Below are 17,074 nucleotides of genomic sequence, written 5' to 3'. Positions count from 1 at the left end.
TTAAGTTCATGAAAATCTTGGACAAAGACAGACAAACCTCAAAGTTTTAGAAAGTTTCGGAAATTTCTAAAAAAGTGAACAATTTAAAAGAAATCTTTGTAAAAAACTATTGTACTTGGGAAAACAATTTTAAATTCGGTAAAAAGTTCTAAATTGTGTATATTTAAAAATGTTCATTAGGGACAGTTGTGCAAAAATCGGGAAAATTTTATAGAAATTGGTTGTTTATAGTTTGAGTTGTGCTAGTTTTCGCGGTAAATCGTGAGTTGTGCTACTCTTTGCGGGAAATTTTAAGTTGTGTATACAGTCTGCTTTTCTTCTCTAGTGCAATATACTTACACGATTTTTACGTATGTCCGCTGCAAAGTTCGTTTTTGTTCACCGCTGAAAAGGGAAAAATACTGCCTTGTTTACTATACTGAACCACATACTCTAGTCTACTATGACATCACATACTGTTATGTTTGTTTGTACCCGAAGGCGAGGGCTCATGGACACTAGTGCTGAGGCACTACAGTAGAAGCAGGGAGCACACGTTGCACATTTTTTCTAATTCAACAAGAAGAGAGTATGAACCGGTATGAACTTCACGCTAGGATGGGTTGACAAATAACAAATTTAACTATTAACTTACTAATCTTTACAACAAGGTAAAAAGCTGCAGGTAAGTGTGAATCTATTTACTTTCCGACAAAGTAAAATCGAATTTATTGAGTAGGGAATTTGATTAACAAATATCTAAAAAGCATTTGGTTAGATAAAATATATTAATCATCGGCAGAATGGTATTTGTGATCAACATTCAGAAACAGCCTATAAACGGGTTGCATTATTTATCAGATCTATATTCTATGATATAATAGTCTACTTTATAATTTGTGATACCTGTTCCGCAGTCAAGTTATTTAGCATTAAAGTACAAAAAAATACTGAAACATTGTATGTACTTGTACTAGATTGTATGTAGTAAAATTATCGGTTCAATTCAAATGCTTATAATTGCAGTATAACTGAAATTTTCATAAAAACGTAGCAAATTGCAATAATTAGAGTGATAAAGAAAAATACCAACAATTTTATCGGTTACTTACTACTGCATTGGAGGACGAATTTTTCTTGTTTTAAAATAGTTGTCGTTTTTTACTAATAAATTTCTTGGACGTTGATGAACGTGTAAGTAGTCTGGTACTTAAAAATTACATCTGACTTACCAAATAAACCATTATACTTCAAATATAAGTTTATTGTGGATAATATAAATCAATATCTTATAATTAATGTTAAAGGGAAATGTAGATTAAATAGTGCAGAACCGATTGAAAATATAATATTAAAGACAATGCAAAATTTGTCCAAATGTTTTAAAGTAAAAGTTTCTATTTATTGTTTATATGAATTTTTAAAAATAATATTTATATTGAAACAATAATTATATTGTATTGGTAGTAGTTATTATATAATAGGCTTTAATATTTCTGAACATACTGAGCGTTCAGAGTATTTTATTTCATACCAAATCTGAAGGTTATATTATGACATCGCAATAAATAGAAACTTAAAATATGTGGCCTCCAATATTTCTTAATGCCTCGTTTAAGAAACTGATAGTGTTTTTTTATATTTGTGCGTAAGTGATTTCGAAGTTCTTTCCCCCACTTTTTCCATATATACGATATACGATTTGGGAAACATCGTTAGTCCATCAGTAGACATCAATGAGACAACATAAGACATCTAGAGTTTATTTCTAGTAAAATCAACAGTAAAAACGTTGTAAGTAATCATAATTTTTAGTTAATTATTGTTTATTTGTAAAATTATTTCTTCGCCATCAAACCTTTTATTGATCGATAACTTTACCTATCAACTGACGTTTCATTTTACAAGAGTTTAATTTTTTTTATGAAATTCACGCAGCAATTATATGTAAGATATTATTATGCACTGCTTATACATTGACATTTTTTGCCAATATGATTTATAATTTGTTATATGCTGTTTCTTTATGATCGGTTAGTTATTACTGTTAATGTAAAATTCTTAACTTAAAATTCTTAAATTTCAGATTTTTGAATTAGGACATTAAAAATGTATAGCAAATTTATTATTTGTTTGTCTATTGGCATTATTGGACTAATTATTAACACTGAATCAAAGTCGACACCTGTAATTCTGACTACAAAAGGACCAGTGCAAGGAGAAGTTTTAAACACCGCAATAAATTCTGTTCTCTATTCATCATTCAAAGGTATTCCGTATGCTGAACCTCCTTTAGGTTATTTAAGATTCAAGGTATATCACTTATTTTACTATTGCATAATATATACATAATGTTTTAACGAATATCATTGTATATTATTATTTTCAAAATATCTATAACAATTTGTTTTTTTATTTTAAGCCTCCCATTGAAAAAAAGCCATGGTCAAACATATTGCCCACTGTAATAGAAGGTGCTAACTGTCCTCAAAAAGATTTTGTTTACACTACTGAGTATACAGGTTCAGAAGACTGCTTATATCTAAACGTTTATACTCCCAAGGTAATTACATCTGTATACGTCATATTTATCGTACTGAGCTTGAACAAAAAGTACATGTAAGATAATTACTTATTTTAAATAATAATTTTAAGTATTTCTGGTCACTTTGTATTGAAAACATTTGTTTGAATTTCCTAAAAATGTATATAATTAGAAAAATAGTAACTATATTGTTTTTGGCTAATAAAAAATTTTTAAATACAGTTGCAGTTTAATGATACCGCAAGTGATTTACTGCCTGTAATGGTATGGATTTACGGAGGTTCCTTCAAATCTGGATATGGAAACAGTTCTTTGTATGGACCTGATTATATTATAGAAGAAAATGTTGTTCTAGTAACGTTCAATTATCGACTAGGTCCTTTAGGTGTGGAAAATCTATTATAGAAATTATTTATACATACGTTTCAATAAATTTACTATCGATAAAACGTATTAATTACATAATTTTTATGCGATTAGGATTTTTAAATTTGAATCACGATAACGCAACAGGAAATGCAGCTCTTAAAGACCAAAATTTAGTTTTACGCTGGGTCAATGCAAATATTGAGAAATTCGGAGGTAACCCTAAGGATGTAACACTTTTCGGACAAAGTGCTGGTGGAGTAGCAGTCGATCTTCACGTACTATCAAGCTTATCACAAGGTAAAGTGTGCATCATATGCTATACTACTGCAACTGTTGTAACTGCGACGAACACTGCTTGTTGTACACACAGATAATTATTCAGTGCAATCAAAAAGCTTTTTATACTAATAGGATTATTTCATCGAGCAATATCAATGAGCGCTTCCCCTCTATGTCCTTGGGCTTTCCAAACGCCCGAAGCCTCAGTTTCACAAGCATTCGACTTAGGCAGAAGGTTAGGAAAAACAACTAAAAGTGCCGATGAATTATTAAAAACTCTTTACAACACCTCTGCTATCGAAATGATGAAAATAACCAACGATATGGGATTCGTATGTTTTGATATTGCTTCATCATTTTCGAAGATAAAATAGTTCCGAGTACATACAAAATTATTTTTTTACAGGTGAATCCGCCATTCCAGCCAACTATAGAAAGCACAACAGTTGCTCAAGATCAAGAAAAATTTTTAACAGAATGTCCGTATGCGAAATATCTTTCTGATCAGTTTAGCAAAATTTCTTACATAACGGGCTTCACATCGAATGAGACCTTACTTTTTGCTGAAAGTAAGTAAAGTAATCAAAGTGAACAGTTACAAAAAAAAACTTAAAGTTGTACATATTTTGTATTACTAGAGCCGTTAGGACTTATATTTATATACTATACTAATTGCTTATACTGCTATAACTATTTTTGCTTGTGTCATATACTTTTTTATAAGAATGGACTTTTTAATAGCTGCTGAAAAATTTTTGGATGCCGTAACATTTGCGACAAACGTTGTCAAATCCGCCCCGAGTAAAATTCCAATTCCATTGCCAGGCAGTAAGAAAATTCTTGGTGTTCTCACCAAGGAAGTCAAATCTCTTTCGAATTTCGCAGTTGATGAAGTGATAAAGGTTAGTTATATATGAATTATATAAAATCTCAGAAAACTGTTTTGAAAAATCCAAATGATTTAAGAGTTTTTGAGACTCACAAGTATGATGTCAAAGCCTTTGTTTTATCGAGTATATAAAACCGGGCTTCGAATACAAGTTTCTAGCAATAGTTTTGATATCATAGTTTGAAGTCAATTTGAAAATGTATCTTTTTAGGAAACTTCGGATGTTATATTTGTAGCAGGGATAGATTATAAGCGAAAATTACTACAGGAACGCTCTGGTCATCCAGTATACTTATACCGTTTTGCTTATCAATCTGATGACTCACTACATAAACAACTTTATAACATTGACATTAATGGTAATATAAGATTTTGGTATATTGTTAGAACTTTAATAGTGATAATTTTAACAATGATTTAAAGGAGCGGCTCACGGAGACGACTTTGCATATCTTTTTCATATGACTGTTGTTAACCAATCAACGGATCCGCAGGATCCGTCATTTATTACGAGAAAAAGAATGGTTCGTTTATGGACAAATTTCGCAAAATATGGGTAAATGAATATATATCTTGGAAATCCTTGCCTATTTTATACAAATACGCGCAGTGGCGACCCAAAATTTACATATAAATTAAATCAATATATTTCATTAATTAATTTGTTTGCAGTAACCCAACGCCGGAGGGTGGAAATGATACGTTACTGCAAGGTTTAACGTGGTCTATTACAAAAAAACACAATAGCTATTTAGAAATTGAGAAAAATCTCTCAATTCAGCAAGATTTTCCAAAGCATGTAACAACTAACCTTGTTGAAGCAGCAGATGTAGTAATATTACCTCTTCAAACTGGATGCATCGGCGATTTTGCGAAAAAAATAATTAACGTGTAAGTAAGCTAAAAATATAAGAAAATTAAATGTTTTGTAATAGAGTCGATAGAAGAAATATAAGTTTGCTTATTTACTTTTAGGAAACCATTTACTGACGAAGTTAAGTCAATTGGAAGCACGATTAAAAATACCTCACAAGCAATATTTTCTAAAATACCAATTATAGGTTGAATATGCTGTGGTTGATAACATCACGTACGAATGGGTACGAAAAAAGCGAAAATATTTTTAATCGCTTATGCCTCGAATACATTTTTTATGTTTCACGTACGCATATATTTAGTTAGCTCAAAAGTTATAAAACTGACACTGCTACTTTTAAAAATACTTAAGTTTTTTTTCCTATTAGCGTGCACAAAGTTCGATTTTGCGCATGCATTTGCGTTCGCAAAGCACCACTTTCCCACATGTTGACAAGAGCGTGCGGGAATGCAACTGAGCGAACGGGGATGTAGCTGAGCGTGCGGGAATGTGGTGAGCGTGCGGGAATGCATAAGAGTATACGAGCGATTCCAAGGTGTATACGCGCGCGCCATCTCTGTCACTCTCTTTGCATTAACACGTGCGAGCGACACTGTCTCCCCGAGCCCGAGCGCTCTCGCTCGCGCCGGTTTGTTTACATCTTTGTCGTCTGGAATGGACCTGTCAAAACGTGCGTTCTGTGTGTTGTATTCTGCCATTTTCTTAATACGGACAACAAACGTCAAAGTATCAGTCGCATCGCATCCGCTCTTTAGAAAGAACAAGTAAAGCGAGAGTAAATAACTATGAATATAGTAAAAAGTGATACGGATAGCGAGGGTGAGGATGTGTCTAATGATGTGCCAGCTGAAATGCTCGCTGCAGCGAAGGAAATAGCATTAAATTCATTGCCGAACATTTCCAAACAAAAGTACACAAAAGTGTACAACGAATTTAAGAAATGGCGCAGCACAAAGAAGACAACGTCATTCGCCGAAAATGTTTTTTTTTTCATTTTGTAAATTGTCACGTTACGATAAATATTAATAATAATTCAAAATAATAAATAAATCAGATTTTTCTTAATTTAATAAATTTATAATAGTTCTATAATTTGTTTTATTTAGCCCCCTGAACCCCCGTCCCAGCGCCCCAACGCCACCGTTCTATACGTGCCAATTATTCAAAATAATTGTAGTGGTCGAACTTTGCGCAACTTAATAGGAAAAATAGTATACGATACTCGTGCGCACGTAGGTCATCCCGCACTCGCTTCGCTCGTGCGGGAACGACCTACTTTGCCCACTCGTATCGTAATGTACTATTTCTACAAAAAAAAGTTGGCACACCTGCTAGCTGTGGCAAACTTCAGAAAGCTTGCACATACTTTAATAACCGTGCGCCTTTTCAAGTTTCAGTTCAGTACAACTGTCGAGTTATAATTGCGTGTCCTCTTCTCGATTTATGAATATCTTGTAAATGTGCAATTAATATATTTTATAAGTTGTATTGTCATATTAAAATGTAATATTGGTTTAAATTAATACAAACATTTTATAAATATTATTTTGAGAATTAATTTTTATTACGAAAATGTCAACTGAATCTCTGTATAAAAAGGTAATGTGAATATCGACCTCAATTCTCAAAATATTGACTTGAATGTAGTTTAATAAATATAAATAAATGTATACGTAACGTGTTTCTCTTACAAATGTACGATAATAAAATCATATATTGCTCAACACTTAGATTTTTATTTGCTAGCTTATTTATTTTTATTAAATAAGGGAAAAGATAATAGATATTTAATAGAAATTAAAATTTACGCGTTGATTTAAATGATGTTTATGAAACGTATACCTATGCATATTTTGATAATGACATTTGTTTATATAATAGGGTTTCAAAGTATGGATCCCACATGTAAACAAAGTTTGGGAGTGGGCAGTGATTTTGGAGGACTACAATATAGATACAAAGATTCTTCATATTGAAACAGGATTAGATCGTGAAATCAAAATTTTGATTATCAACTCGAATTCTGATTTACCACATTTATGCAATTCTGAAGATTTTTTTATTGATGAGAAAAAGAATTTAGCTTCCTTAAGAAGTGTACACGAAGCAAGTGTTCTTAATAATTTACGGTTGCGCTTTGAAAAGGGATGTGTTTACACTTATTGTGGCGTTACAGCAGTTTTTATAAATCCATTTCTTAAACCAATACCACGCGAAGCTGATAACATTTTTAAATATCGAGGCCAGACAATTGACGATCTCAGGCCTCATATATTTGCTCTCGCCGAGAAGATCTACTGCAGACTCGAAAGGTTTTCTGATTGATTATATTCATCTATTTTATTTTTAGTAAATTTTAAATTAAGGGGCACATACAACACTATACGTTAAATTACACCAATATTATACGTTAAATATGTATGTATAGTAAACGAGAAAAACAAGGTTCTTTTTGCATCATTGGAAAGGGCCTTTTTTGGGAATAAAAAAATTGAGGCGATTCTTTAGCATAAGTATTTGGCTGGAGAGTGGGCTTAAGTCGCTGCCGTTTTTTGATAAAAAATCGTTCAAAATTGCAAAAATTTTCCCTGCTTGAGCCGCAAAATAACATTTAAGTAATAAAGCTTAAGTCGTTACCGATATAGATATAGTTATGTTATGCGAATGTCAATACAATTCAAGATTAAATGCTGATTTTAATTGTTTTCAACAGAATAAGCTGATTGAAATCCTTGCAATTTTTAAGTTTTTTTTTATAGAAAAACCGCAGGCAGGAGCGAATTGAGCACACTTTCCAACCAAACAGGTACACTAAAGAATCGCCTCGTATTTTTTTATCCCCTAAAATGCATACGTTAGGGAAATCCAGCGTCACAGACACCCTTGATTTTCTCATTTAGATATATATATATATATATATATATATATATATATATATATATATATATATATATATATATATATATATATATATATATATATATATATATACATATATACATATACATATATAAATTCAACATGTAATGTTACTGGTGTAAGGGCCCCTTAAACATTAATTGTACAGGAAAATACATTTTCTGACTCACTTAGAAAACTATGAAATAATATAATTGATATTGTTTTTGTTTAAGGGAAAATCGTTACCAATCTTTAATTTTTACTGGTAAATCAGGCGCAGGTAAAACAGAAAATGCTAAATTGGCTATTTTATACCTTGCGACTATAAGTGCCGAAGTAGACCAAATGAAAGATAAAATTACTGCTTCATCAACAATCTTAGAAGCTTTTGGTAATGCCAAAACAATCGGTAATGATAATTCCTCCAGATTTGGGAAATTCATGGAAATGCAATACGATGCTAATTATCATATAGTTGGAGCGTCTATTAGAATATTTCTTCTTGATAGATCGAGAGTTGTCAATCAGGTACAAAATAAAATAATAAGTCTTTTAGTATTTTTTGAGCAATAATTTTTCTTTTGTAATCACTAAATACATAAAATCATTCACCCAAATATTTAATTGTTGAATACTAAGATAGATTGTTTCGAATCTTCTTGTATAGTGAACGATTATTTAAAGGATTTTCGCATGCGCTATTTTATCTATAAAATATATTATTGTTTATTGAAAATCACGTAAATAATCATTTCTTTACTGTTTAAACACCTAATAATGTGTAATATTTTTGTAACAGATACAAAACGAACAAAATTACAATATATTTTATGAATTGTGCTCTGTCCATGATCGTTTCCCTGATTTACATCTGAATAGACAAGAATTTTGTTATCTGAATACAAATAATTCTTCAGAAATATATTCAAATTATTCAAAACGATTCGATGATTCAGTTGAAGCTTTTAAAAAATTTGGCTTTACGGTTCAAGAGCGACGCGAAATTTTGAAAATTTTAGCAGCCATTTTGCATTTGGGGAATTTGAATTTTACGAAATTTGAAAATTTGGAGGGGAGCGAAAATCTAAAAGGTTGTTTTATCGCGGTAAGTTCAAAGGTCATATATTTGTGTATTCGAATGGCTTAAAAATATTTGAATCTCATACAGATGACGTGAATCTTGATTATTTATTTTCAAGGAATCCCATCAGTTAGAAATTTTAGAGAAGTTACTCAGCTTGAATCCGCAGTCAGCGCAGGATATGAAAAAATGGATGTGCCATAAGAAAATTTTTTCTAATGGAAAAACTGATGCGTGTCCAATGTCAATAGAAGAAGCTGTGAAAGCACGCGATTCACTTGCAAAGTTTATTTACAGAAAACTTTTTATTTGGATAGTGTCGAGAATCAACTATTTGTTTTTCTCGTCTTCAAATTTTCGATGCTCCATTGGAATCCTGGATGTTTATGGCTTTGAAAAGTTCGATGTGAATTTGTTTGAGCAATTTTGTATCAATTATGTTAACGAGAAGATCCAACAAACCTTCATTCAGATGGTTTTCAAATTGGAACAAGAGGAGTATTTGCGAGATAACATTGGATGGAGCTTCATAAAATATCAGGACAATAGATTGTGCCTCGAACTTTTAGAGGGCGAAAATGGAATCATCCATGTTATAGACCAAGAAAGCAATAATGAGGTAAGATAAAGGTAGCATACAATGTAGAACATTTATTATTATTACGTTTTAGTATTCATATGAATTTCTTCAGGTGCCAAGAGAAAGGCCGTGGATAAATGCAGTGTTCGAGAGTACGCCGTCTAAGGAATCAAAGCATTTTGAAAGGCCGAAATGCAACGACTCTACAGATTTTATTATTCATCATTTTATTGATTATGTGCAATACGATAGCAGAGAATTTTTAGAGAAAAATGAAGACAAAGTTTCACGAGAACATATTGCGTTTTTAAGAGACTCTAATGTAAGATATTGCAGAATTTTATTTACATTTGAACTACGTGATTCTTATTATTAGATTATTCTTCTTATTTGCAGAATGAAGTTCTACTTATGTTGTTATCAGATGATCTTTACAGAAAGAGTATACCTAATCGGAAAAAAAGACCAAGGAGTGAATCTCGAGAGCCGTTAAGCGAATACCCAACCAATACAACGGTTTGTATACATTTTACAAAGAAGGTAGAGCATAATGAACACATTTTTTGAGACGAAGTTACATTTTCTATTTACGAGGTACAGCTGATATCTGAGTTAAAAGAATCTTTGATCGACCTAACAAAGGAACTGCAAAACACAACTGCACACTACGTAAGATGTATCAAAAGTAACGACGAAAGAAAATCGTACGAATTCGATGCAGTGTACGTAGCCCACCAGATACGCAAGTACAATGTTTTGGACGCAATTCAGCTTTCATCAATGGGTTACTTTAGTCGACAAACCTACGCAAATTTTTTCAATCGCTACTATTGTTTGTGTGAATTTGAAGGGATCCAGCGCGACGACCTGCAGGAAACGTGTCGAGTGATCATTTACAACCTCATTGAGGTAATCTATTGTATACGGCAAATTCGCACTCGGTACAATGCATTTTCAACAATTCTTTGTTCCACAGGATTCAAAGACCGTGAAATTCGGCGTAAAGTACATTTTCTTGAAAGAAGAAATTATTAATCATCTCGAGAATCTCCGTCGAGAGAAGCTGAATCGAGCTTGTATTATAATTCAGAAGGCGGTTCGCCGCATTCTTCAGCAGAAACGCAACCAAGAAACCAGACGAGCTGTTTTGAGTCTGCAAACTCAGGTACGTAATTACTTGATCCGTCGTCGTCAGGCTCGGGGCGCAGCTGAAGATCATGCTCTGGTCAAGAATGAGACCCGCACAATGGACGAGATAAGGGCATCTGCTGCGACAGAAATCCAGAGACTCTTCAGAGGATTCCGGGCACGGCGCTTTTCTAAAAAGAGAGTGCGCGACATTATCACTATACAAACTTGCATCAGAAGATTTCTCGCACAAGTTGCCGCAGACAAGTTGAGGGAGAACAGAATTGGGCAGGTTCATTTGTTGAATGAAGGTTTAAAGGCGAAAATCGGCGAGTTGCAGCGCGATATAAATGCTTACGTCGGTTACCTTTCGTCCTTATCAATTGTTCACGTTGACTCGATTCAGAAAAGGTGTTTGTTCTGCTTCTAATTTTAGATGGATATGAATTTGACGAAAGAACAGCTAGATCAGGTGCAAATGATTGCTGGCGATCAACAGTGCTTTCAAGCTAAAAATCGACTTATAAACGAAATTATTATTAGAAGGATTCAAAATATCAGGGATGAGGGGAAAAAAGTGAAACCCGTGGAACTTCCTGTAATAAGTGAGCATCAGGTTAGTGTGCAATTGTTTATTTCATACGTATCGTAATATTTGGGCTCGAGTACTAATTAATATATAATGCTGAACTTCAAGGATCTTGAGGATGTAAGAGCAAGACCCGCTGATATTCCTGTAATGGATGAGTTGCAGGTTGGTCTACATCTGTTCGTTTTGCGCGTATTATAATATTTCAGTTCAAATTCTAATTAACACATAAACTTGAACTTTCCAGGATCTTGGCGAGATAAGAGCGAGATCCGCTGACCGTCCTGCAATAGATAATGAGGTAAAGATCACTCGTTCATTCTGTTTTTATTTTAAAATTCCAGTCGAATTTTTACTAACGCATGATACTGAACTCTCAAGGATCTTGGCAAGATGATGTTGCGACCTGCTGATCTTTGTGCAATAAATGATGAGGTAGATGTTAATAGGATTATTCTGTGCATATTATAATAATTCAGTCAAATTCTAATTCATACTTCATTCTAAATTCTCAAGGATTTTGATAGGTTTGAAATGAAAACCGTTAACCTTCCTATAATAGATGATCTGGTAAGTGTTGATCCGTTAATTTTGTCTTTACTGTAATATTTAAGTTTAAATTAGAATTAATACATAATTTTAAAATCTCAAGGATCTCGAAGAGGAAGAGGAGAAAGCTGCTGATCACCCTGTACTGAATGAGCTGCAGGTTTGTCTGAATCCGTTTATTTCCTGTGTATTTCAATATTCCAGTTCGTACTAATTAATACATAATCATGAATTCTCAAGGATCTTGGGAAGGTAAGAGCGAGACCCGCTGACCTCCCTGCTGTAGATGAGCTATAAATGATTATTCGTTTATTGTGTTTCTAATCTATTTTAATACTATAGTTGAAATCCAATTAATACATAATTATGAACTCTTAAGGATCTTGGTGCGGAAGAGGTAAACGCCATTAATCTTCCTGTAATGAATGATCTGGTACGTGTAAATCCGTTTTTATGTGTTTATTGTAATATATTAGTTCGAAATCTAATTAATACATAATTTTGAACTCTCAAGGATCTTGGTGAGGAAGAGGAAAACTCCATTAATCTTCCTGTAATGAATGAGCTGGTACGCGTACATCCGTTTATTTTGTGTTTATTATAATATATCAGTTCGAAATCTAATTAAGACATAATTCTGAACTCTCAAGGATCTTGGCGAGGAAGAGGTGAACGCCTTTAATCCTCCTGTAATGAACGAAGTGCAGGTTACTGTAATTCTGCTTATTTTGTGTGCATTGTAATCTTTAGTTTAATTATGCTAATTACGCTTATTAAAACACAATGCTGTATAGTTGCAGTATGAGAATAGTAGAACAGTCAACGAAAACAGCTTAAGCGAGGTCTTCAAATCGTTGTTGGCTACAGAAGAAGATTTCTCGCTATACCAGCCTCTATTTCAAGCTTGTTTCAATTTCGATCAGCGCATGGAAAAATTGATGGAAGCTTGTGGTATTAACCGGCGCGAAGTCGAACGAGCAAGACCCGCCGGAAGAAATGGTAATAGTAGACTTTCTCACTGTAAAAGATAACTGATATAATTCTCTTCAAACATAAACCTACTTACTGCTTTATAAACTACTGTTAAATTAGGCATATAGGCAAACGTATAATGAATGCATTATTCAATTTTTTGTTTGTTTAATAATTTATTAGATGGCCAAGGATTTGTTCTCTCCCAAGGAATGTTCCAATTTGAGATTGCAGATATTGAGTCACTGCTAACTCACCTAATAGGTAATAAATAGAATTGCCTCAAACATTTTTATTTCAATGTCATGATAAACTAAATTTATTTTCACTTTGAAAAATTCAAAATTAAGATTATTGCGATTAAAAAGGTTACGACGTTATTGGCAAAAAATTAATGTGATTATGCCATATTTTTGAATTAATATTATAATTACACCTTCTCCTGAACGATGCTCGTAGAAGATCGTTCGATGTATCGCCGGTTGCATACTTTGAGGACGTCTGTATAATAATTTTGTACTTGTCATAGGCAAACAGTTCTTTTGTTGAATAATTTTTAATGCAATAATAATTCATAGGGGAACTGTAAATTTACAAGTATAGTTATATGGATTGACTAATAATTATAATTGGCATGCATTCCATAAGTTTTGGCATTATTATAGTTGATGATGTTATGGAATAAAGGATCATTTTATTTAGCTCAAGTAATAGTCAAATTAATGATCAATTGAATCGATTAATTAATTTTAATTGTTGCAGGACTGCCGACTTTAACAATAACAAACGAGAAACCAGGCTTGCCATCACGAATTTTATTCATGTGTCTGCGCTACCTTGACTGTCAAAATGACTTTATTTCAGCATCTTTGATGTTGGAAAAGTATGTAGAGGCAGTTGAGAGCTTAATTCGACAGCGCGGCGATTTGGAAACATTCCTTGTCTGGCTCGTCAATACTTACCAGCTCCTCAATTACCTTAAGCAGTACGCGAGAGTACACAACAATGTCATCGACCAATTCCAAAGTTTGAACACTAATCAACAAACTGAGCATTGTCTTGTGAATCTTAACCTGGAATCATTTTGCGGGTCGCTACTCCAATTGGCTGAGTCGCTCGCCCACAAAGCTGCGCAGCTTATGAAAACGACGATTTTTGATTTAGCAGAACTAGGCATACTCGAGTATAATCCGGCATCCGTGAGCCACTCAGAGTATTCTGATTCGGATGGAGAAAGAAGCGATGATTCTAGAACGGAAACAAATGAACAGGATGAAGAAGAATTGGAAGATGCGGTGGAGATTGCAGATCTTTCAGACGGTCAAGTACAACAATTAATTTATCAATCGATTCAAGAGTTAGCGCAAAACCAACCTGTGCCAATTCAAGAGCAAGAGCAAGCACAAGAACAGGAACAAAATCTGCCTCAAGAGCAAGAGCAAGCATTAGGGGACAAACAAGAACTGGCTCAGGAGCAAAATCAAGTACAAGAACAAGTGCAAGAGCCGGCGCAAGAACAACACCAAGAACCACCTCAAGAGCTAGAGCCAGCGCAAGAACAAGAACCAATAGAAGGTCAAGAACAAGCGCAATTACTTGAAGAAGAATACGATCAGGATTTCCTCAGGATGAAAAGAAATGCGTTGCTACAAAGACTGACGGATTTCCATCTAGCAATGGAAACGAGTGGCCTGGACGCCAACATGAGACAGCAAATGTTTAAGAAGCTTTTTGATTTCATGAGCACAATTCTATTGAGCTACATTCTTTCACATCCACAACTTTGCAATGTCTATCGTGGTGCAGTGTCGAGGTAATTAGTATTGCACAAAATTTATATTTTTATTTATGTGTCAACACACATATTAATCGCGAACAATCGTAACTGTTTAGAGTGAATCTACGCGCTATCGAAAGATGGGCTCGCTATTATAAATTAAATGTAGCAACCATAGCTCTTGGCCCAATAAAGCAAGCGTTGCGGCTGCTTCAAATGCAACCAATGGAAGATTATGATGTATTTTGGATCGACAAGTTGTACGATAAATTAAACAGTGATCAGATTCTGAGAATTTTGAGTTGCTACAAACCAGCTTATGCAGCAGATCAGCAGATATCGCCGACTTTGATGCAAAAATTGAAATTTAAACTGGAGAGGTGGGACGGACGGGACGAGACGGTAACCGATTTCAGATTTTTATTTTGGAGCTTTTACTATAAAAATACTTTGCTTGTTCATTCTACTTATTCACTTGATAAAGTAATTGATTATCACGTTAACTATTATTATTCCAGGTATTGATAAATTCAGAAGAATACCCAGTAATCTTTCCATTTCGTCATTGCTCTTTACCGTTGGAAGAAGTTGAGATTCCAGCAACGTTTGATCTTCCTATGCTAAGAAAGATTTAGAACGACAAGTTTTATGTATAAATTAATTTAATAATGAGATTCCTGAACGAATGATTTTTAAGAATGAAATTACAATATAGAAATGTTATTTATTTATTTATTGCAATTTTCAGCCAGAATTTTTGCATGTAATTGTAACAAGAAATAAAATCATGATTATCGTAATTCCTTAAATTTGGTTTGACTGAGATTAACGCAATTATAGACATGGAAAAAATTTGTTAAGTTCAACGATTTTATCATGTCTTTAAGAAATGAATAAAATCGAATGGAGTGTTTGCAGTCGTTAAAAATATAAATTGTCATGAAATTATAGCATTATAAAAATTTTACGATCAGATTTATTTGGCTATATCTTTATTGACATTTCATAAAAGAAGTTTGACAAACGTGTTTTTATAAATCGATTCATTTACATATTGCTCTGAGAAAGATCGAAGATTGGCAGTTTTTTGATTGATTCCTTGAAATATTTGATCCCTCAACAAAATGATTTATGAAACATCGAAAAAATTACATTATCATAGAAGCGCAGTAAAGGGTGACGTTGTGAATAAGATAAACGTTATTAAAGTTATTTATTCCCCTTTTAAATAAATATCTTCATATTACCACATGCAGAAGTAAAAGTCTAACTTCATTAGCTTGCTGATGAATTAATGCAGAACAGCGTGTGGAATCTCTGATGGTCGCCTTGCATCTGGGCTCTAAAATAAAATATAGAAGAAATGCTGCGAAAAAATACCGCTGAGAAGAGAGATTTTATACGCGACGATCGCACGGCAGACTGAGTTTTTTTATTGATGAATAATGGCGTCAGAAAGAATATAACGCACCGCCATTCAAAAGCTCAACAGAGAAAATTATTCGATATAGTGTTACAAAATAAAACTTCTATCGATAAGAGACAAGTTCTAGGATGAATGGAGAATCAGCTACTTCAGTTGATTTCCCGTACGGAGTACCAAGGACGAAACAGCACAAACTATTATCAGCCTACTGGTGGGGGATAGCCAACTCAGACTAATAAAGAATGCGAAATCAGTATGAGAGCAGTGGATGACGCTGAAAGAATATCATCAAAAGTCAACTTTCTCAGTCAGAATACAGTCACAAAGACGCAGTACAGCATGACGGTAGTATATTATAGTGTTATTTTTACAAAAGGAAAGGTCATCTAAAGAGCCGCAGTGCACAGAATATAAAGCTTGGCTATAGAAGCATCAAGAAAAAAGCCAATAAGATAAGTAAAGAATCTAAGAAGAAAGAAGAAGAAACCTTGCTAGATATGGCGTCTACCTATAAGAAAGGTTTGAAGTTTTTCTTGGCGGTAAGGTAGACCAAGAGAGTTAGATAGTAGACTATAGTATGACAAGCCACACGGTACATCGAATCGGGAATTTTTCGAGCAGGTCGTTGGATAATAGGCCGCTTCGTCGACGTGGAAAAAGACATCATGAGAAACTTCACCGAAGTAAATTATGACCTAGATTAATTCAGTCAAATAATATAGAAGCTTCCGCAGAAATGCGCACGTCTAGCAGAGGAACAAATTAAAAGTGAGAAACATTTTGCCAAATATCAATACAACATGCAGTCGTACTACTGTTCAAAATAAAGATCCTTCACTATAATAAAAAAATTTGAGATTGCTGGGAAAAAGTTGTGAAAGATCGGCTTCATCGTCATTGCCAGCCTATATACATTTCTATAATGCAATGCACTCTTTGATTGGCGAAAGACCGGTGGGTGGCGTCGAAGTTTGCAATGGGAAGAACCACCCAGCGTGTCGTGTCGGCCGTGTCTAATGGTTATTATTATGACATGTTCCGCGCCCGGCCGAAGGACGGGGTTTTTCCGACGGCTATACTTAATGACTATCTTATCTGTAGCCGCACAAAGGGAGGCGCATTCTTGCATAGCT

At 33.7% G+C, this 17,074-nt stretch overlaps 2 protein-coding genes across 6 annotated transcripts; both read left to right on the top strand.

Annotated features, from left to right (window-relative positions):
- The first annotated feature begins 2,088 nt into the window (after nt 1–2,088).
- On the top strand, nt 2,089–5,127 carry LOC100118224 (carboxylesterase clade B, member 1). The gene is made up of 10 exons (XM_032601928.1): nt 2,089–2,292; nt 2,402–2,542; nt 2,747–2,909; nt 3,005–3,190; nt 3,305–3,504; nt 3,579–3,741; nt 3,914–4,074; nt 4,273–4,436; nt 4,734–4,952; nt 5,037–5,127. Exons 1-10 carry the CDS (start codon nt 2,089–2,091, stop codon nt 5,125–5,127), a joined length of 1,692 nt encoding a protein of 563 aa, XP_032457819.1.
- On the top strand, nt 4,271–15,324 carry LOC100379130 (myosin A). 5 transcript variants are annotated; one of them, XM_031929272.2, is made up of 27 exons: nt 4,271–4,420; nt 4,485–4,617; nt 4,734–4,952; nt 5,037–6,537; nt 6,820–7,250; nt 8,073–8,367; nt 8,639–8,944; nt 9,039–9,539; nt 9,613–9,822; nt 9,897–10,016; nt 10,101–10,409; nt 10,477–10,665; nt 11,065–11,244; nt 11,326–11,382; nt 11,465–11,518; nt 11,599–11,652; nt 11,734–11,787; nt 11,870–11,926; nt 12,007–12,018; nt 12,146–12,199; nt 12,281–12,334; nt 12,417–12,479; nt 12,561–12,765; nt 12,922–13,002; nt 13,501–14,551; nt 14,632–14,917; nt 15,034–15,324. In XM_031929272.2, the coding sequence occupies exons 4-27, from the start codon at nt 6,511–6,513 to the stop codon at nt 15,148–15,150; spliced, it is 4,767 nt and encodes a 1,588-aa protein (XP_031785132.1). In that variant the 5' UTR covers nt 4,271–4,420; nt 4,485–4,617; nt 4,734–4,952; nt 5,037–6,510; the 3' UTR covers nt 15,151–15,324. The 5 variants fall into 5 exon arrangements, with proteins under 5 accessions (XP_031785132.1, XP_031785127.1, XP_016844404.2 ...); XM_031929267.2 differs by having other exon boundaries at nt 10,477–10,986; nt 12,417–12,473; nt 12,567–12,765; XM_016988915.3 differs by having other exon boundaries at nt 10,477–10,986; nt 12,417–12,473.
- Nucleotides 15,325–17,074: the final 1,750 nt, after the last annotated feature.

This window comes from Nasonia vitripennis, chromosome 1 (assembly GCF_009193385.2).
Source record: "Nasonia vitripennis strain AsymCx chromosome 1, Nvit_psr_1.1, whole genome shotgun sequence".
NCBI classification, from domain to species: Eukaryota; Metazoa; Arthropoda; class Insecta; order Hymenoptera; family Pteromalidae; genus Nasonia; species Nasonia vitripennis.
This window is presented reverse-complemented; position numbering and strand designations above follow the sequence as displayed.